We start from the raw sequence: 25210 nt of genomic DNA, 5'->3' as shown, positions 1-25210 counted from the left end.
GACTTACGTGTTGGGCCTTAATCAAAATATTTCATTTAATTTTGATTTACAATTAAATGCTATTGTGAAGTTCTCCTTTTTAACAATATTAATCTTAAATTATTTGTTACGTTAATGAATGTTAGACTCGCTGAATCTTAAAACATGAGCAGATAAGTTGAACAATGGAATAAACTTTCCATATTAATTTCCTCGGCTAGTCAGTTCACTTTAAAGCAAAAAATTTTTAGTTATTAATTACAATTGCGGCCCACACACCCGCGAGAGTATTTTTTCTTACCTCCGTTAACCATTGCCTTGTAGTCGGAGTCCTGACTCTGGCTCTCGGATGTTGTACTGAAAATAAGAATCTTAAAGATGCGTATTTTCTGCAGCGTTGGGCGGCTGTGGAGAAAAATGTATATTATGTTAATAGCGGGCGAGTTTTTCGCTTCCACTAAATTTTATAAGTTAATATCGCCACGTAATGGCGTCGTTGGCTGCATCGGCCGCTGCGATTGTTGAACCGTAAATTACTCGAATGCAGGTTAATTCAAAGGAAGGCGGACATGAAATCGGGATCACCTCTTAAAATTAAAAGTGAACAATGATAATAAATCAATATATTATCTGCTTAATTAGTACAAATACTAATGAGGAAGTATTGAATAGGATTGGGGAGAAGAGAAGTTTGTGGCACAACTTGACCAGAAGAAGGGATCGGTTGGTAGGACATGTTCTGAGGCATCAAGGGATCACCAATTTAGTATTGGAGGGCAGCGTGGAGGGTAAAAATCGTAGAGAGAGACCAAGAGATGAATACACTAAGCAGATTCAGAAGGATGTGGGTTGCAGTAGGTACTGGGAGATGAAAAAGCTTGCACAGGATAGAGTAGCATGGAGAGCTGCATCAAACCAGTCTCAGGACTGAAGACCACAACAACAACAACATGCTTACATTTGCCAGAACTCGCAAGATGTCCGTCTACACGCAACGAAGATAAGAGAAGAAGAGAAGACGACTAAAAAATTAACAAAAGAGCGTATCTTGCCGTCTCTTTAGATCATTTTGTTATATTTCTTTGCCCTCGAAACTTACACACAGAGAGATTATTATAATACAGATACATGAGAAAAATGTATATTATTCAATTTTTAAATTTGTCTTCTTTATAAATACTGTTTTTTAAGTCTTTTCTTTTTATTTCGCTGGGGACTCTATAACCTACTACTTTTTCTTCCCTTTCTTTTCCTACTATCGGATTCCAGACCCCTATGACTATTAAATTTTCGTCTCCCTTCACTATCTGAATAATTTCTTTTATCTCATCATACATTTCCTCAAACTCTTCATCATCTGCGCACCTAGTTGGCATGTTAACTTCTGCTACCGTGTTAAGAGAGGGCTTCACGTCTATCCTGGCTACAATAATGCGTTCACTGTGCAGTTGGTAGTAGCTTACCCGCGCTTCTCGTAAACAATGTAAACCCAGAAACTCATGTAAGTCCCCAGTTAAGAGTTTAGGCATTCTACCTTTACCATGTGTTTACATTGTGGAGGTTCTCATTTTCTTTTTAAATTAACGCAATGAGCAAGGAAAAGCATTGTTTAAACAGTGACAGTCGTCACCACAACAATGTTGTTGAGCTACTTTCAGAATGACAGAACACGCGCAGTCAAGTGTTCTCTGCCGCCGGATGAGTATGTTCACGTGATGTCAATTTCCTGTCCGAAATGTCAGCTCAGCCAGGCGTTTCACTGGCGCGGAATACTCCCCTTAATGTTGGCAGTTCTGAAACTTTATTAATGTCGTTGACTTGTTTGAAGTTCTTGAACTAAAGGCGGGAAGTGTGTCTATGGAAGTCTTTGACGAACGTTGTTGTATGTAGAAAAATTGTATTTTCGTACTGTCATCTGTATACGTTTTGTTTACGATATGGGACCGAGGACTACTGTAGTGGACTTATCGGTCCGCGAAGTTTTCAATAATGCTCAGTTTAGCACGAGAAATCATCAAACTTTGGCGAAGACACTTATACAGAAGTACAATGATGTAAGTTTGCGTTTTCCGTCATCACTGTAGTTAAAATTCACACTTCTGAATACTAAAAGCTTGAACTTTCTGAAACAGGAAGGGGAGACCTTCTGTCAAGAATTTCTTCAGTGTCTGAAGATAATACTAGTCCAGGATGAGAAGTCACCAGTTGTTGAACGTTCAGTGGATTTCGTTGCAACGTTTTGTGCAGCAATGAATGATGATGGCGAAGAAGAAATGAACGATTTACTGAAAATTGTATTCAACTTCATGCTAGAGGTAAAAATAAATCCCTTAATATACAGTCGCATAGCTTGGTCCGAGGAGGAACTTAATCCTACTATGTCCTTGAACTTTTGTGAGCATTCACAAGGAATGATCAAAGAAACAACTGTAGATTTGCGAGTGTAGCCAGACTTGTATTCTCGCTCCATGACTTGAAAAAGAAATGTTTAAGCACGATATCACTTAGCTCACTGCTCTTGTTTCAGGAAAAGCGATGAGTGGTGTATCATGTGACAAGCAGTAGTCTAATTTCGAGGTCGTCATTTGTAATAGGTCTACGTGATTCAGAGATTTATTGCAAGTAAACCGACGATTATGCCTGAAGTGTTTTGCAGATGGTGTCAGCATAGGTGTTTCTCCCCGTGGTACATAGATTGGTGACACTGCTTTTCACATAGCCATGGCAAACTGGTAGTGAACTATGAAAAGAGACAGCCTATTATCTTGAATGAGAGGTGAAATTGAATCTTTTGAACTTCTTTGCTGATTAGTAATGGATCAGATGTAGTGAATATTGGATAGTTTGAATTTTGCTCATGAAAACACACAGTTGGGTAGTGCACTGGGACGACACTGAACTTGTATTTGATTGAGCAGTTCAAATTCTTGTCTTGCCATAAAGATTAAGTTTCCATAATTTTCTTAAATCACTCAAGGCGAAACCTTGGCTTTACAAATCGGATGACCTTCACCATCCTTTACTACATAATTGGATCTTTTACTGTTTCTGATGACCCTTTTGTCAACAAGGTGTTAAACCTTAGTCCAGCAGTACACCAGTGAGATAGTCTGTCACAGTAATCACATTCATGATTAAAAACACTACTTATTAGACCAGTAGAACTCGCATGCATGTGACAACTACGCCAAATCATCTAATGGAGCTGAAGTGTAGTAATAAAATACTTCTGTTAAGTGAAAGCCATAGGTGTGGCTGTGCACGAGTCATTAATGAGATTTTATACTTGGACTACAGAGCATCAGCAATAGTCTAAAAAATGCACATTTTGAAGATGTAGTGAAGGAAGCATAAGATCTCGTTGGTGACTTCGTAGTGAATGACTTACTGATAGTTGTTGCAGGTGCTAATGATATTAACTAACGAAGAAGAAATTTCAATGCTACAGTTATGGGTGATGAACCATACAGTGCTAATATTATGTACAATACCATATTGATATGACAAGCCAAGTTGTACCAAATCTGTATTTAATCTCGGTAACATTTTAATGGTTGGTATGAGTGATAAAGTCCATGTAATAAATACCAACCATCCACAACAAAGTTATCATTACAAAAAACTTGGGTTACATCTCAATGCAAGAGGAAAACGTAATCTGTGTAAAAGCCTTGCTAACTCAGTTAAATATACTTAAAAATAATTATATGTAATAAATGTTGTTGCAGTTCAGAAAAAGGCTTGAAATGAGGTCTAGCCATAGTGATCAGACCATGGAATGCACTGAGGCTGTTACCCATCCTCTAGCCCCTCACAAAATTCCTAGCAGAAAAGGAAGAATGCAGAAACTAACACATCAACTGAAAATGTAAACTGACACCTCTTTGGTTTTTGCTAAGATGATGCAAAAAACAAGCAGCCAGACCCTGTGTGTCAGCAAACAAGCTTCAGTTTGCGTGTCCTCGGGGGCAAGAAAACCGTCAAAATGGAGTAATGGTTTCTTACAGTTAGCCCCCAGGGAACTTCCTTTGTTACCAGCACCGTCAACAAGTTAGCAGTGTGTCTGAGAAAGCCAGCTTCAAGGAACTTCACAAGGGAAGTTCTCAAAATGATACACAACTGCTGAACAGTTCACTGCAACCATTATGTAACAATTAATCACTTTTATTCATGCGTATAAAAATCATGTCCTTAACAAATAAAATTGATGATCTAGGTATTCTTTTTGGAAAGAATGAAAACATCATATTATGTGTTAATGAACATTGTGTAGGCCTAAGTGAAGATCAGTCAGATTTGTATATATCACTTGGCTTTGATTTAGTCACTGGTTTCTGTAGAAGAACACAACAGCATAGTGGAGTTTTGATATATTGTAGTAATGACCTAGATGTGCAATATAGTGTCTTTAACAGTGCTGATTACTGTACAAAAATGTACCTGAAGCAGCTGCAGTGCTATCTCCCATGTGAAAACTCGTATCAGTGCAATGTACTTCAGATAGTGACAGTGAATTATTCATAGAGGTTCTAGAAAAAATGATCTTATACTTTGAAAAACTGTGCACGCGTATAATGTTAGTGTTTGGAGGCATAAACATTGATATAAGGCTAGAGACATGAAGCATCTTACCTATTGAATATGTTAAAAAGATCGCATGATCTATGTTGTTTTAACAACAATTCAACAAGGCTGACATCCTGTCTTGATGATCAGCAATTTTGAAAAACACCTATGTGACATTGGGTTGTTCAATACTTATTCTTTTAGACCATGAAGGTATATGGTTAAAACAAAAAATTAACATGCCTATATTTGACTGCATCAAAGAAAAGTATGTTGGGCCAATATGTGATCAAAATATTGACAGCTGCAGTGACACAGTTGTGGATGATTAGATGGAATGACGTTCTGCTTGAAAGTGAATGTTGGGGATGCATTTGCAGTTTTTATCAGTGTGCACCCAGATATTTTTAAGATCTGATGTCCAAAGGCTCTGAAAAGAAATAAGGCAGCAGCCCAAAAATATGGCTCTACTTCCATCTGTAAGTGGTTCACACTCACTCTCCCAAGGTAAAACATAAATTATGATTTATTATGATAAAGATAAAGAGTGTGCTGCATACAAAGCCACTTACATAAAGTTAAAGAGTAAATACAGAAAAGAAATCTGGTTTGCGAAGTGTAAGCTAATGATAGACTAATAAGTCCCACAACAAGTGTAAAGCTGCTTGGCATGTTGTAAAGACTGAATTGGGAGAAGCAAAGAAAATAAAAACGATGATTATAGTGTTAACATCACACGAAATGAATACAGTGCCTAGTTCATTAATTTTTCTGTCATCAGGTCCTCGACAGCAACTGAGTCGAACTACAAATATTAAAAGAATCCAAAGGAGGCTTTCTTTTTCCTACGTGAACACATTTCTTCTACATATGTGAATGGAGAGGGGACCAGTTAAATTATATCAAGCAATCAGTTGCAAAATTATGTGATCCACAGAACTACTGTCCAGTATCATTGACATAGATTTGTTGTAGAATCATAGAAAATATTCTGAGCTCTGACGTAATGAGGTATCTTGAACAGAATGACCTCCACAATGCCAACGAGCATAGATTCCGAAAACATTGATCCTGTGTAGTTCAACTCTTACTTCTCTCCCATCATTTACTGTAAGCTTTAAATCAAGAAAAGCAGTATTTCTTGATTACTAAAAAGCATTTGACTCAGTACCACACTTATACTTATTGTAAAAAATTTGATCTTATGGTATATAAAGTGAAATTTGTGTCTGAATTGAAGAGTTTTTGGTAGGGAGGTTGCAGCATGTTATCTTGGATGGAGAGTTGGCATCAGATGTAGAAGTAACTTCGGATGTGCTTCAGGGAAGTGTGTTGAGACCCTTGATGTTGATGTTGTATAATAATGACCTTGGGTCAATGTTAATAGTAACCTCGGGCTATTAAAGATGATGCAGTTATCAATTATGAAAGGAATCTGGAAGGGGCTGGAAGTATTCAGTGAGATCTTGATAAGATTTCAGTTTGAAGCAAATATTGGCAACTTGATTTAAATGTTCAGAAATGTAAAAGTGTGCTCTTCACAATAAAAAAACGTAGTATTCTTATGACTATGATATCGGTGAGCACTGTTGATACTGGCCAACTGTGTGTGTAACACTTTGTAGGGATTTGAAATGAAATAATCACATAGGATCAGTTGTGGGTAAAGCAGGTGGTGGACTTCAGTTTATTGGTAGAATACTGGGGAAGTGCAATCAGTCCACAATGGAGTTTGCTTACAAATCACTTGTGCAAACTGTTCTAGAATATTGCTCAAGTATGTGGAACTTGTACCAAATAAGATTAACATGGACTATTCAAAGTATACAGATGAAGGCGGCATGAACACTCACAGGTTCATTTGACCCACGAGAAAGTGTTAGAGATGCTAAAGAAACTGAACTGGTAGGCCCTTGAAGATAGATGTAAACTATCCCAAGAAGTCTACTAACAAAATTCAAGTACTGGCTTTAAATGACGATTCTATGAATATTCTGCAGCCCCCTACATATTGCTCACATAAGGACCGTGAGGACGAGGTTAGAATGATTACAGCACACACACACAGAGGCATTCAAACTGTCATTTTTCTGGTGCTTCACACATGAACAGAATGGGAAGAAGCCCTGATAACTGGTGCAGTGGAACATACCCTCTGCATGCACTTCACGGTGGTTTGCAGAGTGTGGATGAAAATGTAGACCTTTCTGCTAACAAGACTCTTAGTGATTCTCAATATGGTTTCGGACCTGGTTTATCAAATCTAAAAACAGCAGAAAATATCATTTCTTTCACTTTGTCTGCATTTGAAGCCAGACTTCTTGTAAATGCCACACTCATAGACCTTAGTAAAGCTTTATATTTTGTCAGCCACAGAATTATACTAAAAAAGCTTTACTTTTGTGGTTTTAAAGGCAAAGTACTACCTATAATTACAACTTACCTTAGTGAGAGAAAACACTGTATATTTTAACAAAAACAAATCACGCACACTTTGTGTCACATGAGGTGTCCCAGAACTTTCCGTGCTAGGACCTTTCTTTTCATAATTTTTGTAAATGATTTGCCCAGTATGATGCTATGTAAATCCGTATTATATGCAGATAACACCACCTCTGTTATAGCTGATAGGCTGTTGGATACACTTGAGCAGAAAGGTGTACAATAACTCTGAATATCCTATATACGATTCAGAGTAAATGATTTACAAATCAACCTTCCTAAAAGTGTAAATATTCCTTTTGCCCTTTGTAACAATTACAATGGTAAAACCACAGTTAAACTTCTTGGCATTCATCTTGGTTCAGAATTAACTTGGGAAGCTCACTATGTACGCACAAAGTAAGCCTGGGTCACCTATTGGCTAACTAAACTTAGGACTTGTATGACTGACAAGATACTGCTGAACTCTTTGTTACACATTGTTTCACAACCACCTCATGTAAGCAATGCTTTTATGGGGCAATTCATCTGGAGTGAAAAGAACTTTCATCTGATAGAAAAAGGCCAATAGGTGGATTGTTGAAGTAAGAAACACCGTATCATGTAGGAAATACTTTAAAAAAGCTCAAAATACAGACAATTGGATCCCTGTCCATGCTCTGCTGCTTTGTGCATATTAAGGAGAACCAAGACAGCCATGGACTGTGAGTGTCTGTACATAAGTATGATACACATTAAAGGCAGTTGATTGACATCCAGTTACTAGACCTAAAAAAAGAAAAGAAAAGTTATATATACATAAGGATACAATTATCTGATATGTTACCAAATAATATAAAGACTGTATCACTGAATGTCTTCAGAAATATTACAAGAAAGTGTTTTGAACAAAAAGCCTTCTATAGCATAGAAGCATTTAAAATTTGTGATAAAAATTATCCAATTTTCTGAAACTGCTGAATGTTCCGACCACTGTATTATTTGAGCTTTTCTTAAAATGTTTGTGTCTTACTCTTATGCTTTATTTTTGCAACGCATTGATACTTAATGATTCACGCATTCAAACACATCTGATGTATATTTGTTAAACTATTGTTCTCAGCATGTGTATGTGTTACATGTGCTGTTTCTCCTTTTCCCATTCTGGGTGATGAATTTGTATTTAATGATTATTACATGTGTCTAGTATCAACCACATGTATTCCGTTAACATGTTCAAAACATATGACTTATTCTACAGCTGTATTATGTGTGTAAAAAATACATCAGTTGCATGGAAAATGCTTGAAGATGGATCAATAAGTCAGTCTTGAATCCTGAAAAAGAATTGATTATTGTATGTATGTACAGTTTTTGTAATCTGGAAGTCACATGGAACAGAGCCGATAAGTGTATTGAGGCATAAAATTACTTTTGCTTTGTACTGGAAGTAACTTACAAATTTTTGAATTACAACAATGCAGCATAAGTTGAAAGTGAAAGAAGATTATTACTCTTTGCAGGTTTTTTTCATTTGGTGTTTATGAATTAATGTGTTATACTTCTTAATGCTTAATCTGCCAGGTACCTAAATCATTCAATATTGTGTAACTAATTGATAGAAATACTGCTTTTTGAAAAATTGATACTGATTGTGGTGCATCATAAAAATGTGCTGTGTAAAGGCAACTGACACATGATTGAGATATGAATGTGTAGTGTAGTTGGTATGAGTGCAAGGTTTCTTATCTTGGAATTAATGTGAGCTGGGCATGGGTGACAGTCAAGTCACCTTCATCCACATTTTCCAGGGCTTTGCTTTAATTATTGCAGAAAATACCAGTATTGTTTTATGGATGTTGAATGTTTTGCATTCTGTGATATTTGTTGTTTACATTGAAAAAAGTGCAGGATAATCTTTCCAATTTTTCTTTATTACACTGGTCTCAGAGAAAACAGTATACAATTTCAGTGGATCATAGAATAATTGTACACCAGAGGGGCTATTGATTTTGAGCTGCTGAAGATTGGCTTGTCACATAAAACCAGTTTAACATAGTTTGGAAAGTAGCTGTTGTAGGCTCTGCTTCAGTATTGGACCTTTTCTTGAACAGTAATGCTACAGATTCCCAATAAGGACAGTCATTGTTCACCTCTTATTGCATCATTGCGTAATGAGACCGTAAGTTAATTTTACATTAAGAGTAGGAGGGAGACAAGAAAAATTTACAATATTGGAGGAAGGGTGAGGAAAGCAACAAAGGAGAAATGAAATAATGTCAGCAGTCTTGCTGAAAGCTCATACATTAAGTGCCTTCCTATTTGTAGTGCATACCTCGCAAATGTACATTATGGTGCAGACATTACAAAATCCATGTGCTGTTGAGATTTGTAGTATGTAATATTAGGTGATGAACAAGTATTTTAATTGCATCTTCTGCACTAATTTATGCCACAGTTTTCACATCTCTGTGCTGTTACAGCATCATGAGGCAAAGAACCAAGCTGTACGTTACAGAATCTGTCAGATGATTGACAAGATTATGAATCGATTAGGCCAAGCTGAGCTGGATGTCAATATTTGTGAGAAAATAACGGAGTGCATGCTGCAGCGCTTACTGGTGAGTTTAACTGAAAGTTGTAACATCTCATCAAATTAAGCTAAGCTGTGCAAAATTTATGCTCGAGGTACAAAAAATTCAGTTTTTATTGGTGTTTTCAGTAGGGGACTGTAGAATGTCATGAGAATTGTACTGCAGTTATAATTAAATTTAAAATGAAACTAGCAGTGCCATCAGCTGAAGTAACATTGGTCCAGAGGGGGAAAAAATCTCATATAAACGTCAGTGAACATCCTTAGGTGGCAGCACTATCTACTTTACTTGTGCACTGTTCCTGTAGTTCATGCATCTGCCACTGCAGCAGCACTTGTCACATGAGAGGTGTTAATCAAAGGAGAATACTAGTGTTCGATCTTGCATCTGTTCATCTGTTACAGAAGTCATTTTAATGTTGATAATGAGATTCTTTTTTGGATTGAGGTGCAAAACAAGAAATTTCTAAGACTTGATTTCGGTACAAAATAGACTATATTTCACAGTGAGGTAATATTGGTCCATGTTTTGGGGTAACTTTGACTCAAAAAAATTTTAGTCTGAGTTTTTATTTATTTTGCTACTTACTATTAATTATATTAAAAAGTCTTGCTCTTTTAAATAGAATTCTATTCTGTCAAGGTAACAAGTATTTCCTGTACTAGTAAATGAACTGATAAAGGGTTTAAAATGGTCAGTGATCCAAAACTTGATCTTTGGGTTTGAAAAGTGTGGAATTGTCCCAGTAAACAGGTGAAAGCCAATGAACAAAAATGAAGTTGACATGGTAGGAGAAGTGTTCAGTTTGCCAGTACCCTGTTAAGTAGGCTCAGCTTAGTGGATAAAATGGGACAATGTCATGCCAGCTTGACAGTCATTCAAAGGAAATATTTGGTTCAAGTACACTTTTTGTGCTCGGCACACTTAAAATTTGAAGGCTGTGCAATTCCCCATTTTTGTACTATGTGAGTAGAAGGTTGAGGAACAAAAAGTCAGCCATGACAACTATTTGTCTGCAGTGTATATCTCCCTCCAGATGGTGCGGTACCCCTGAACGTATTGGCTGCACTGATTGATCAACTCCCTAAACCTTTCCTACTTTTGGGATATTTGACCACCCACAACCTTTTGTGGGGTAGCTTACTGGCCTTGGCAGAAATGTCGTAAATTTACTGTCCCAAGTCGACCTCTGCCTCTTAAATACTGGGGCTGCCACTCATTTCAGTGTGGCTCATGGTAGTTACTTGGCCATTGATTTATCAATTTGCAGCCCAGGACTCCTCCTATCTATCCACTGGTTAGCACATGACAACCTGTGTGGTAATGACCAGTTCCCCATCTTTCTGTCACTCCCCCGGAGTCATGCCCGTGGACATCTACACAGATAGGCTTTAAACAAGGCAGACTGGGAAACTTTCACCTCTGCTGTCACTGTTGAATCTCCTCCACACGGTAACATCGATGTGATGGTTGAGCAGGTGACTACGACAATTGTTTCTGCGGCAGAAAACGCGGTCCCTCATTCTTTAGGGTGCCCCCAGGATAAGGCAGTCCCTTGGTGGTCGCTGGAAGTTGCTGAAGCAATTAAAGAGTGTCGGTGAACTCTACAGCGGCATAAGTGGCATCCTTCCCTGGAGCACCTCATAGCCTTTAAACGGCTCCATGCCCGCGTTTGCCAACTTATCAAACGACAGAAGCAGGAGTGTTGGGAGAGATAAGTCTCAACTGTTGGGTGCCGTAAATCACCTTCCCAAGCCTAGGCAAAGATCAAACGTCTTTTCGGGTATCAGAGCCGGTATTGCCGTAAACGATGTGTTATCTACCAACGCAAACGCGATTGCCAAGCACATTCCTCGAGCCTCTGCGTCAGAGAATGACCCTCCAGCCTTTCACACACACAAATAGCGCCTGGAAGGGAAAGTCCTCTCTTTCACTTTATGCCCCAGTGAATCCTATAACACCCCGTTTACAGAGTGGGAGCTCCCCAGTGCCCTGGCACATTGCCCTGACACAGCTCCTGGACCTGATCAGATCCACAGCCAGATGATTAAACACGTCTCATCTGACTACAAGTGACATGTCCTTGTCATCTTCAACAGGAGCTGGTGCGATGGCATCTTTCCATTGCAATGGCGGGAGAGTACCATCATTCCGGTGCTCAAATCCGGTAAAAAACTGCTTGATGTGGATAGCTATCAGCCTCACCAATGTTCTTTGTAAGCTGCTGGAACATATGGTGTGTCAGCAGTTGGGTTAGGTTCTGGAGTCACGTAGCCTACTGGCTCCATGTCAGGGCAGCTTTCGTCAGGTTTGCTCTACCACTGATAACCTTGTGTCCCTCGAGTCTGCCATCTGAACAGCCTTTTCCAGACACCAACACGTGGTTGCTATCTTTTTTGACTTATGTAAAGCATAAGACATGACCTGGCAACATAATATCATTGCCACATTGTGTGAGTGGGGTCTTCGGGGCCCACTGCTTTTGATTTTTATCCAAAACTTCCTATTGCTCCGTACTTCCCGTGTCCAAGTCGGTGCCTCCCACAGCTCCCCCTGTATTCAGGAGAATGGCATTTCGCAGGGCTCTGTATTGTGTGTGTCACTATTTTTAGTAGCCATTAACGGTCCAGCAGCAGCTGTCAGGCCCTCCATCTCACCTTCTCTGTATGCAGACAAATTTTGCATTTCGTAGGGCTGCTCCAGTACTGGTGTTGCTGAGTGATGCCTACGGGGAGCTGTCCACAATTCTCTGTCATGGGTTCTAGCCCATGGCTTCCAGTTTTCCGCCATGAAGACGTGTGTCATGCATTTCTGTCGGCATCGTACCATTCATCCGGAACGAGCACTTTACCTTAATGACGATCCACTCACTGTAGTGGAGACATATTGATTCTTAGGACTGATTTTCGATGCTAGTTTGACTTGGCTTCTTCATCTTCGTCAGCTTAAATTGAAGTGTTGGCAGCATCTCAATTCCCTCTGCTGCCTGAGCAACACCAACTGGGGTGCATATTGCTCAATGCTGCTGCAGCTCTACAGAGCACTTGTCCAATCCCGCCTTGACTGTGAGAGTGTTACTTATGGTTCGGTGTCGCCTTCAGCTTTGCGTTTGCTCGACCCATTCCAACATTGAGGAGTTAGACTAGCGACAGGAGCTTTTAGGGTGAGTGACAAGCGTCCTGGTGGAGGCTGGAGTCCCTCCATTGAAGATCAGACGTGCACAACTGCTCGCCAGTTACGTTGCACACATTCACAGCTGTGGTTGCATACATAGCTGTCGTGAACATCCTAATTACTGTCGTCTTTTCCCAACCACGGCAGTTCTACTCCCCCATCGGCGGCCCAGGTCAGGGCTAACGATTGCAGTTCATGTGCGATCGCTTCTGTCTGAACTGGAGTCCTTGCCTGTACCACCTCTCCTCGAGGTCCATTCACATACACCTCCATGGTGTAGCTGTAGGCTGAAGCTTCGCTTGGACCTTTTGTGTGGCCCTAAGGACTTCGTTAACCCTACGGCTCTCCGCTGTTGCTTCCTCTCGATTCCTGAAGTGTTCCGTGGCTCTGAAGTGATTTACACTGACAGCTCGATGGCTGACAGTAGTGTTGGCTCGCCTTTGTCCACAGAGGCCTTATTGAACAGCATTCCTTGCCCGATGGCTGCAGTGTATTCAGTGTAGAGCTGATGGTCATATCTCGTGCACTTGAGTATGTCTGTTCATGCCCCGAGGAGTCGTTTCTTCTGTGTACTGACTCCTTGAGCAGCCTACAAGCTGTCGACCAGTGCTACCCTCGCCATCCTTGGTAGCGTCCATTCAGGAGTCCATCTATGCCCTGGACAGGTCTCGTCTTTCAGTGGTGTTTGTGTGGACCCCAGGACACATCGGATTCCCATTCAGCAAACTTGCTGACGGGTTGGCCAAACAGGCTACACGGAAACCACTGCAGGAGATGGGCATCTCTGAAACCGACCTGCGTTCTGTCTTATGCCACAAGGTTTTTCGGCTTTGGGAGACGAAGTTGCATAACAGTATGCACACCAAACTGCATGTCATTACGGAGACTGTGGGCTTCTCGCAGGATCAGTTGTCCTTTTTTGACTCTGCATTGGCCATATGTGGCCCACACGTGGTTACCTCCTCTGTTGCAAGGACCCACCTCAGTGTCACTGTGGCTCCCAAATGACAGTCGTCCACCTCTTGCTGGACTGCCCACTTTTAGTTGCTCTGCGGTGGACTTTTAACTTTCCCAGCACCCTACCTTCAGTGTTAGGTGACAATGTCTAAACAGCAGCTTTAGTTTTACGTTTTATTCATGAGGATCGGTTTTATCATTTGATCTGAGTTTTAGCGCATGTCCTTTGTCCCTCTGTGTCCTCCACCCTAAGGCTTTTAATGTGGATGTTTTAATGTGTTGCAGAGTGGCTGACTTTTGTTGTCCTGTTTTGTCCATTGTAGTGTTTGTTGTCCTTCTGTTGTTCTTCTGGTTCTTCCTTTTTCCTGTTATTGTTTTCTTCTTTCCATTGGGTAATTATTCTACTTGGAACAAGGGACCGATAACCTCGCAGTTTGGTCCCTCCCTCCCCCCCCCCCCCTCCCCCACTCCCTTTTTAAACCAACCACTCCCCAATTTCCGGCCTGACAGTTGCTAATGATGTCATCGTGAACCTTCTTGTTATTTCCAACACCTTGGGCCACCATTTCCGGAAGAGTCTTGAGCTCTTTCCACTATCACCTTGTCTTCCTCCATCAGAAAAGAGCGAAGGAGGCTCGGGCGATACCTTTCTCTTCTCTGAAACGTGAGTGCTACAATGCTGTGTTTACTATGAGGGAGCTAGATCATGCTCTCAGTTCATCCCGATCCTCCGCCCCAGGGCAGAGGGCACATTTCCTGGACACTGGCGTGAAACCACCATCATACCCATACCTAAGCCTGGTAAGGACAAAAACCTTCCTTCGAGCTACTGCCCCATTCTCTTACCAGCTGTGTTTGCAAGGTGATGGAACGTATGATTCATACCTGGCTGGTGTGGTTGCTCAAGTCTCGACATTTACTAACGAATGCACAGTGTGGATTTCGAGCCCAGCGTTCTGCAGTTCACCATCTCATTACTTTGTCTACCCATGTCGTGAATGGTTTTCTGTGGAAATCCCAGACTGTGGCCATGTTTTTCGATTAGGAGAGGATCCACGACACCCGCTGAAGAACTGGTACCCTCCGTACTCTTTAGACAAGGGGCTTCTGTGGGCGCCCGCCTTGTTTTCTTCGGGCATTTTTACAAGACCAAGTTTTCAAGAGTGCGTGTGGGTTCTGCCTTGTCAGACACCTTTATCAAGGAAAATGGTGTGCCTCAGGGTACCGTCCTGAACGTCATCCTCTTTGCTATCGCCATTAACCCTGTAATGGAGTGTCTCCCACTGGGCATTTCTGGCTCTCATTCTGTATATGATTTTGCCATCTATTGCAGTTCTCCATGGACCTGTCTCACTGAGTGGCGCCTTCAGTGCTGTCTTGATCAACTTTACTCCTGGAACATCGACAATGGCTTCTGCTTTTCCCCTGACAAAACTGTCGTTACGAATTTCTGGTGGTGCAAATGGTTTCTTCCACCATCTCTACATCTTGGGGCTGTTGCCCTTCCGTTTGTTGAAACTACGGAATTCTTGGGGTTAATGCTCGATAGGATACTATCTTGGTCCTCCCATGTGTCTTACCTGGCAGCCTGCTTTACGCGGCCCTCAATTTCCTACATGTCCTCAGTGGTACTTTCTGGGGTGCCTATCGAACCACCGTCCTCGATTTCTACCGGTCCTTTGTCCGTTCGAAACTCGACTATGGGTGCTTTGTTTATGCATCTACAATCCCATCCCTCTTACGCCGTCTCAACGATATGCACCATCATGGCATCCGTTTGGCCACTGGCGCCTTTTACACCAGACCAGTTTAGAGTCTGTATGCTGAAGTTGCTGAACTACTACTGTCCTACCGCCGTGACTGTCACCTCAGCAGATATGCATGCTGTTTGTCTGCCATGCATGGCCACCCCTCCTATGCCTCCTTCTTTGATGATTCCTTTGATCATCAGTATGGGGCTTGTCCCTCTTCTCTGTTACCTCTTGGAGTCTGCTTTCACTACTTGCTACGACGGCTTACCTTCACACTACCTGCAACTTTGTCAGTGGGTGTGAACCCTTCACCACCTTGGCTTCGCGAAGCAGCCCATGTTAACCTTGGCCTCCATTTGTTTCCTAAGGACACTGCTCCAGCCTTTGTCTATCGCCTCCAGTTTCACAACCTTCGCATGGAACTTGGCGATAGTATCTTTGTCTACACTGATGACTCTCGGGCTGACCATGGGGTCGGGTGTGCCTTTGTCATTGGCACCCGTGTCTTTCAATATCGACTTCCAGCACACTCCTCAGTATTTTCAACCGAGCTCTTCACTTTGTATCACGCCACAGAGTACATCCGGTGACACAGCCTTTCCAGTTGTGTGCTGTGCTCAGAATTTTAGTGCAGCAGGTCCAGGAAAATTGTCACTTGCTCACTCTTCATGGAGCCAGTGTCATGTTTCTGTGGGTCCCTGGTCATGTTGGTCTGCCAGGCAATGTGGCTGCTAACGCTGCTGCCAAGGCTGGAGTCCTCATAGCGCAGCCCACGAGTACCTATATTCCCTCCGATGATCTCTGCGTTGCCGTCTGTCAAGAGGTGGTGTCCCTTTGGCATCTCCATTGGTCATCCCTTCACAGGAATAAGCTTTGGCTTATTAAGCCTCTCCCAGCACTTTGGACGACCTCCTCTCGGTCCTCCCACTGGGAGGAGATTATTTTAACTCGGCTGCATGTAGGTCTCTGCCTTTTTAGCCATCGTCATTTGCTAAGTGGCACTACCCCAACACTTTGTACACACTGCACCTAAATTTTAGCTGTCCGCCACTTCCTGCTGGAATGCCCCTTTTTGTTTAACAATATATGCTCCAGCTTGGGTTTGCCATCTGATTTATCAGCCATTTTAGTGAATGATTCATGGGCTGTCGACCGCATTTTACTTTTTATCTGCCGAAGCAATATGGTGAAGGCCATTTAATTTTTAGTTTAGTTTTCAACCTCCATTTCTGTATGGTGTTTTTTAGCCCTTTTTCTGTTTGCCTGTGTCTCCTATTCTATCCATTGGGACTGACGTATAGTCATTTAACTCCTCTCTGTTTTTGTGTTCTGTAGTTTTGACTTGGGTGCGTATGACCCCAGTTGTTTTTTGTGCCCTAAAGTAAAACAAACAATAAAGGTAACAGCTTTCGATGTTCCAGAGCAACAGAAAAGTATTCAACAGGAATACTGTGACTTTGTGTCCATAAAGAGTAGAAATTGTCTGATGCAGTAATTGCCTCCCCTGTAAACTTGTCTGCAAATAGCAGTGCTGAGCACAAGTGCCTGCATTGCATGCGGCTGGAGAGTTAACGGAGTAAGGTTGAAAATGTTGGGGAGCTCTGACAGTTGTTCTTCAGAGCTAATCAATATGAGTGTATGTGCTCTAGACAGACAGATAGATAGACGAGAGAAGAAGGGGAGGGTTGAAGATTGGAGAGTAGCTGAAGGCTGGAAGGGAGAGGCAGTGAGGTAATGGGGTGTGGATATGTTACTGAAGAACTTGGCCTGGTCCATGCAGTAGGTTGGGAGGGGGAAGGGGCATAGATAGAAAAGTAGATAGAGGCTCTAGAGGGGAAAGTGTGAATATTACAGATGAAATTTAATTTCTGCAAGAACTCATATACATCTCCCTGAAAATAACTCTTCAAAACTTCTATCTGAAGTACACCTCTTCGACACAGGAGAGGGAGATTGGGTCAATAATTAAATTGCTGGAGACTAAGGACTCTTGTGGATATTATGAGGTACCTAGCAGGATATTAACATACTGTGCTGCATATGTTAGGCCAGTATTTAGCAACATTTGTAATTTTTCTGTTAGGAATGGTCAGTTTCCTGAATGACTAAAGTACTCAGTAGTGAAACCATTTTATAAAAAGAGGAGGGAGGGATAATGTAGGCAATTTTAGGCCTGTTTCTGTGCCACCAGAGTTTAAAAAAATTATTGGAGTTTAGGGGTAATGAATTGTCTCAGTTTGCATATTTGCTGTCAAATGTACAGTTTGGTTTCGAAAGAGGTTTAACGACCGGATACACTTGTAGCAGAATTGAAGCAGATAGTTCCTGTGAGTTAGTATGGGCAAGAGATCATTCTTGGCAGCTGGAGTAAAATAATAATTGGGTCTTTTTACCGACCTCCCAACTCAGATGATACAATTGCTGAAAGATTCAAAGAAAACTTGAGTTTAATTTCAAACACGTACCAGACTCATACAATTATAGTTGGCGGTGGCTGTAATTTACCCTTGAAATGTTGGTTAAAATACACATTTAAATCCGGAGGCACGCATAAAACATCATTCGAAATAGTGCGAAACGCATTCTCTGAAAATTATTTTGAGCAGTTAGTTCATGAGCCCACATAAATAGTAAATGGTTTTGAAAACACACTTGACTTCGTAGCAACAAATAATCATGAGGGAATAACGAGCATCAAACTGAATACAGAGATTAGTGAACACAGGGTTGTTGTAACAGGATTGAATATTGTAACCCCAAACCCTTAAAAAATAAACTAAAAGTATACCTATTCAAAAAAGCAGATTAAAATTAACTTGATGCCTACCTCAGAGACACTCCAGTCCTTCCAAATGAACAATTTAAGTATAGATCAGATGTGGCTTGAATTCAAAGAAATAGTATCAACATAAATTGAGACATTTCCACCAAATAAATTAACAAATGATGGAACTGATCCCCCTTAGTACACAAAACGGGTTAGAACACTACACCAACTTCCCCCTTGGAATGCAGAAACATTTTGTTGATGCTGACCTACCTAGAGAGAAACAATCTCAATAATGAAATAAGGGAAATTAGAGTTTAAATGAATGCAAAATCTCAAAGATTGGTGATCATTTACGGAAACTCAAAATTGAGTGTGGACTTCAATGTGAGGTGCTTATAACTGTTCCACAATGAAACCTTTTCTCAATACGTGGCTGAAAATGCAAAGAGATTGTGCTTGTATGTAAAGTATGCTAGCGGCAAGACACAGTCAGTGCCTTCTCTGCACAATAGCAATGGAAATACTATTGATGACAGTGCTGCGAAAGTAGGTTTACTTAACACAGCCTTTTGAAATTTCTTCACCAATGATGAAGAAGTAAATATTACAGAATTCTAATCTAGAACAGCTGCCAACATGAGTAACTTAGAAGTAGATATCCGTGGAGTACTGAAGCAACTTAAATCACTTAATAAATGCAAGTATTTTGGTCCAGACTGTATACCAATTGGTTACTTTCAGAGTATGCTGATGCAATAGCTCCATACTTAACAATCACATGCAACCCCTTGCTAGGTGAAAGATCTGTACCCAAAGACAGGAAAATTGCACAGGTCACATCAATATTCAAGAAAGTTATTAGGAGTAATCCATTAAACTGCTGGCCTGGATCATTAATGTCGAGATGCAGCAGGATTTTGGAACATATATTTTGTTTGAACATTATGAATTACCTTGAAGAGTACAGTCTGTTGACACACAGTCAACACAAATTTAGAAAACATCGTTCTTCTGAGACACAACTAGCTCTTTACACACATGAAGTGTTGAGTGCTACAGACAAGGGCTTTCAAATTGATTCCATATTTCTAGATTTCAAAAAGCTTTGGACACTGTTCTACAGAATTGGCTTGAAGTCAAATTGCGTGCTTATGGACTATCATCTCAGTTATGTGGCTGGATTCATGATTTCCTTCCAGAGAGGTCACAGTTTGTAGTAATTGATGGAAAGTCATTGAGTATAACAGAAGTGATTTCTGGCATTCACCAGGGTAGTGTAATAGGTACTCTGCTGTTCCTCGTCTATATAAATGATTTAGGAGACAATCTGACTATCTGTCTTCGGTTGTTTGCAGATGATGCTGTCATTTATCGTCTGGTAAAGTCATCAGAAGATCAAAACAAATTACAAAATGATTTGGGAAAGATATCTGAAGGGTGCAAAAATTGGCAATTGACCATAAATAATGAAAAGTGAGAGGTAATCCATATGAGAGCTAAAAGGAATCTGTTAAACTTAGATTACATGATTAATCAGTCATATCTAAAGGCCGTAAATTCTACTAAGTACCTAGGAATTACTATTACAAACAATTGAAACTGGAAAGAACACACAGAAAATGTTGTTGGGAAGGCAAACCAAAGACTGTGCTTTACTGGCAGAACAATTAGAAAATGTGACATATCTCCTAGAGAGATTGTCTACACCATGCTTGTTCATCCTGTTTTGGAGGACTGCTGCACAGTCTGGGATCTGTACTGGATAGGATTAACAGAGTACATCAAGAAAGTTCAAAGGAGAGCAGCAGGTTTTGTATTATCGCAAAATAGGTGAGAGAGTATCTCTGGCATGATACAGGATTTGGGATGGGCACCATTAAAACAAAGGCAATTTTTGTTGTGGTGGAATCTTCTCACGAAATTTCGGTCACCAACTTCCCCCTTGGAATACAGAAACATTTTGTTGATGCTGACCTACCTAGAGAGAAACAATCTCAATAATGAAATAAGGGAAATTAGAGTTTGCACGGAAAGATATAGGTGTTTTTTTCCGCACGGTGTTAGAGATTGGAATAATAGAGAATTTTTGCGAAGGTGGTTCGATGCACCCTCTGCCAGGTACTTTCGTGATTTGCAGAGTATCCATGTAAATGTAGATGTAGACACTAGGTACATCCTCTTTTCTTCATGAGGCACTGTACAGTTTAAAAAGAAAGTTGCAAACACTAGGTGTCTTCTTTGATTGGATCACAAAATATTACTGCAGAAGTTGGGATCTTGTGGAATAATAGTAGTAGTAGAAATTGGTCCCTCTCATACTTCAAGAATGGACATCAAAAGGTCATTCTCCACTGACTGGGGCATGATTAAGTGGGGGGTGCCTTTGGAGTCTGTGCTGGGACCTTCTAATATGACAGGTAATTCTAAAAATATGTTTTTTGATGACATTAGTTTGGTAGTGAAGCTGTTGAGTGCATCAAAGGCAATCTATGAAATAGTGCAGTTAAAGAGATAAATTCATGGTTTGAGGAAAATAAATTTCAACTAAAACTGTCATTTTGATTGTACAGAATGGGAATATGATTGGAGAGTCGTGAACAGTCAAAATCCATAGGTGCTCAGTTAGATGGTAAGCTGTCACAGAAAGCCCATGCTCAGGATTGACAGTTGAAACTTTTCCACTGTGATGATTGAGACTTCAGTTCTGACTCAAAATCTCGAATCCCATTTTCAGGAAATGCAAAAATACCTTTCAGAAACTGTTCTCCTTCTCTTAGATAATGCTGAAGGAATTCCTCTGTGAGACTTTTGTGACCTGCTTTGTGCTCTTCTCTCAGTTCATGTGAAAGCCATCTTCCAGCAACTTTTCCCATCTTTAATTTTTCAATTATGCTTCTGTAAACTGAAGTGACGGATATTCTGGCCTCCTATGCAATTTCTTCATGTGTTTTTCTTTGATAATCTCTGAAAATATCATTAACAGTAAAGTGAGAGGTGTACTCTGTTGCATTTGATGGTTTTCCATGTCTTTGGTTGTCCTCGGCACTTACTCGACTTTCATGGAAATGAGCAGACAACCTTGATACAGTGCTATGATCTACTACACTATTCTCACACACCTCTGTGTGTTATAAATTTCTGTTGGGTTGTTTCCACATAAGGATTAAATTTTGGTGTAGGAATGCTGGTCACTATATGTAATCCGACCTAACTCGGTTTCAGCATCCAGTTTAAAACTGAATTACTCATGACTCAGCCACACAAACCAGCAAACACACATATGATCATCATGTCTAATGTCTGACTCACAACTGACATGAATTTCATCTTAATAACACCACCGCAATGGCTCATTAGAATAGTATCTGCAGTAAGTGATGGTCCTACATGAAAATAAGTCTACTTTGCTTACTTTAATTTGCTTTTGAAATAGGGCTTTATATTCTGTGGTAGTTCTTTCCATTTACAAAAAGTATTTTTGGTTCAGAAATGGATTGTTCGAGCAATATGTGGTGCAAGTTTGTGAACATGTTGTCGATCCCTGTTCCAGAGTTTGGGAATTCTGACATTGGCTTCTCAGTATGTTGTTACCAATATGAGTGTATTCCCAAGAATTAGCAGCTTGCACTCAGTGAGTACTAGGCAGAAAACCAAATCACGCCTTCTTGACTCTTGTGCAACATCCATCTTCAGTAAGTAACCACAGACATTAAAAAATCTTAGGAGTGATCCTTGTTTGTCAACTCTAAACAGAAGAATTTCCTCATGGTCCACTTCCTCTGTTCTGCCAGAGTTCTTGGAAAAATTTAAACTAATCTCTTTTGTCGCTTGCAGGGGATTTGTGTAAATTTTATTTAGTCTGTTGTTAACTTTTTGGGTATTGATTTCATGTACTGGCTTATTCTATGACTGTGGAGATTTGGCCCTAAGTTCAGTTCTACAGAACTAGGCATGTAAAATTAAAAAAATGATAGTATGAAGTGAAAGTCAAGATATAGGAGGGGGTGTAGTTGTGGGAGTATGTGGCAATGACGAGTGTGGGCTCGAAAGATGTGTGTTTTAAGAACAATTTCCACCTACGTAAATCATAAATGTTGGTCTTAAGAGTAGGATCTAAATGGCATGAGTTGTAGCAATGTTTGAAGTTGAGACTGTTGTCCTCTGCAGCTTGTTCAGCTTCTGGATGGTCATCTGTGTTTTTGGTCAAAGTTTGCTGGTTGCCCTTTGTTTGGGTGAACAGCATGTTTGACATTGTGCCCACAGAAATGGTTGCGCAGAGGGCACGATTGCTCTTGCAAGTGCTCTTTCCTCTGATAGCATAGGATGTGTTTGTGACAGGACTGAAATATTATGGTACTGGGCAGGCTTTGGAATCTGGATTGCACCAAGAAGGTCGGTTACCTTTCAAACGAGCTGTCACCGTGTTACTACCCACGATACTTCTTATCTTAATTATTTTCTTGTACTGCCACCATACTTGAAGTTCCTGATGTAGTGGATCTGCTATGCAGTGCCACCAATTCTTGCCATTCGACTTTGTCAACTTTGCAGAGAGTTGAGGACTGGAAGAGAGTTTTGAACTATTCAAGCTACTAAATAACATAAACACTTTTCAATAACTCTTCTATGTCTCGTCTCCTATGTATATTAACATTTACAACAGTGGGTGTACAGATCTCTTGTGAATTCATGGACCAGTACGTCATCTCTAAGTTCACTCTTAGAACAGAACAGAACAGAACAGACATTTCTCTTAAGGAAACTTGCCAGTGAACGGCTGGAAAAACAGTAAGAATTTTCATGAAGTTTATGAGGGTCTAACTACATAATATGAACTCTGAATACAAAGAAATTTTAGGACAGTGAAAGTATTTTAAGGATGAAGATTTTGGCATAAGAATAATCAGCACATGCTTTTGATAGAGTGGTTCTTCCGTCAGAGATCAAAGCAGGCTATGAAGTTATCACAGTATAACCATACATTCCAAACCCGATGTGCTGCTACCAGTGTCATCTTAACAACCACACTAGTGTCCTTTCGACACCCGGCCAAATATGTAACCTGTGATAGGAATGTGCAGGAGGGCTATTGTCTGCCTCCTCCTCCCCCCTATATCAGTTGCAGTGGTGACCGTGCCACCTTCCTCCATGATTGTGCAGTGTTTCTCGATGAACGAGCTGTCCGGGAGATCTGGGTGAAGGAAAAAGTGCCTTACCTGTCACTTAAAAAGTTGTTGGCTTGTCAGAAACCCTGAGTTCTACCACCTGGCACCTACATTATTGTTCTCACTACACCTGGGACCTGAAGGACACGGTCACACAGACATGCGACCTCAAATTTAGCACCGCGGTTGTGAAATTGGCTAGCGTCGTGGTAGTGTCCCTGTCTCCTCCTCCAGCTGTGCAAAGAGTCATCAGACTTTTGCCTCATGGGGCGAAGTCACCTGCTACGCAACCGGCTGGCTGGAAAAGACAGAAGACTTCCAATGTCCCTCCAACCAACCAGCATCTGAGTCTTCCTCTGCCAAATGGAAAGGCTCCAAGAAGTCAAACAAACGGAAACGGTATTCTCCTTCGCCGACTTGGAGGTCCTCTTAGACAGTGTCGCTATGTGGCACCCTAGCCCGGGGTACCTCCGTGTTGTTGGCGGGCGACAGCAAACGTTTTTCTGCCCTGGACTCCATAGACTGACAGGAGGATGCTGATGTCTCTGTAGATCTCGTGGAGTGGAATCCTCCCGAGTCTATGCCCTGTAGCACCGAGTCTTCGAAGGCTGGCACTCAGCAGTTGCCGAAGTGACACATGTTCATTTTTTCCTCACCGTGACTCCTCCAATGAAGCATTCGTGGCCTACTCTGACTTGCAGCCTCCGCTTGTACTCTGCCTCCAGGAAACAAAATTGCCGCCTCACAACTGCATTGAACTCTCACATTTCTTCCTTGTCCGCATTGACCTTCCACCTGAGGATGGCATTCCATCTCGTGAGGGAGTTGTGCGGCTCATCTGGGATGATGATCATTGTCAACCCATCTCCCTGACTATCTGGCTCCAAGCTGTTGCAGTCCACGTTTTCCTTCCTCACTTGACCTTTTCCCATTCTACCATTTACATCCCTCTGTCATTTGGTGTCACCAGGACAGACTTCCTTCCTTATTGGGCAACTCCCTCACCCCTTTGGCTGCTCAGTGACTTTAATGTGCACCACCCTCTTGGATTCTACCAGAACCTGTCAGAGGTGTCCTCTTTGCTGACCTTCTCAATCACCTTAACCTCGTCTGTCTTAACACGGGAGCACTGCATTACTTTCAGAATCCACTCACTCCTATTTGCATTTGGACCTGTCCTTCTGCACTGCCCATCTTGCCCATCATCTCTAATGGTCTGTTCTCTTTGACAGGTACTCGAGTGACCATTCCCCGTGTGCTATCTGTTTGCTGACTCCTACTCCACCTACGTGCAAACACAAATGGCAGATTTCTAAGGCCGACTGGAGGCTTTACTTCTCCCTGCCGACCTACGATGAACATTATTTCCCCACGCTTTGTTTTTACCGTAATGCAGAGACGTGCTCTGCACATTTTTAACTGTCATTTGTGATGGCAAACTGCATTCATTACAAACGGTTGTGTGCACAGTGTCATTGCGTTCTTCAGGATAGCAAAACATTTAGTTGGATTTCATTTACTAGGTCTTTTAACAGTTCCACTCCCTCTTCTGTCATATTGGCCAAACTCCAACGGCTCTCTGGGACCGAGATCCATTCCCCAATTTCCGGCCTGATTGTCGCAGACGATGTAATAGTGTACCCTATTGCTATCTCCAACATCTTGGGCCACAGTTTTGTGGATGTTTGAAGCTCCTCCCACTATCACCCTGCCTTCCTCCATCAGAAATAAACGGAGGTGGCTCGGGCGATACCCTTCTCTTCTCACAATAGTGAGTGCTACAATGCCACTTTTACTATGAAGGAGCTAGATCATGCTCTCACTTCATCCCCA

The 25210-nt window shown here is 41.2% G+C and overlaps 1 protein-coding gene across 2 annotated transcripts in view; it reads left to right on the top strand.

Annotated features, from left to right (window-relative positions):
- Window positions 1-1827: 1827 nt before the first annotated feature.
- The window catches only part of LOC126475468 (condensin complex subunit 3), a 193202-nt gene continuing 169819 nt past the window's right edge, over window positions 1828-25210 (top strand). For both annotated transcript variants that reach the window (XM_050103353.1, XM_050103352.1), the window contains exons 1-3: window positions 1828-2033; window positions 2112-2294; window positions 9450-9587. In XM_050103353.1, coding sequence (XP_049959310.1) covers window positions 1917-2033; window positions 2112-2294; window positions 9450-9587 — 438 coding nt within the window. In that variant the 5' untranslated portion in view covers window positions 1828-1916. The remainder of the gene's footprint in view (window positions 2034-2111; window positions 2295-9449; window positions 9588-25210) is intronic.

The sequence above is a fragment of the Schistocerca serialis genome, chromosome 4 (genome assembly GCF_023864345.2).
Source record: "Schistocerca serialis cubense isolate TAMUIC-IGC-003099 chromosome 4, iqSchSeri2.2, whole genome shotgun sequence".
Classification (NCBI taxonomy): domain Eukaryota; kingdom Metazoa; phylum Arthropoda; class Insecta; order Orthoptera; family Acrididae; genus Schistocerca; species Schistocerca serialis.
The sequence above is the reverse complement of the archived record's forward strand: the minus strand, read 5'-3'. Positions and strand labels throughout refer to the sequence as shown.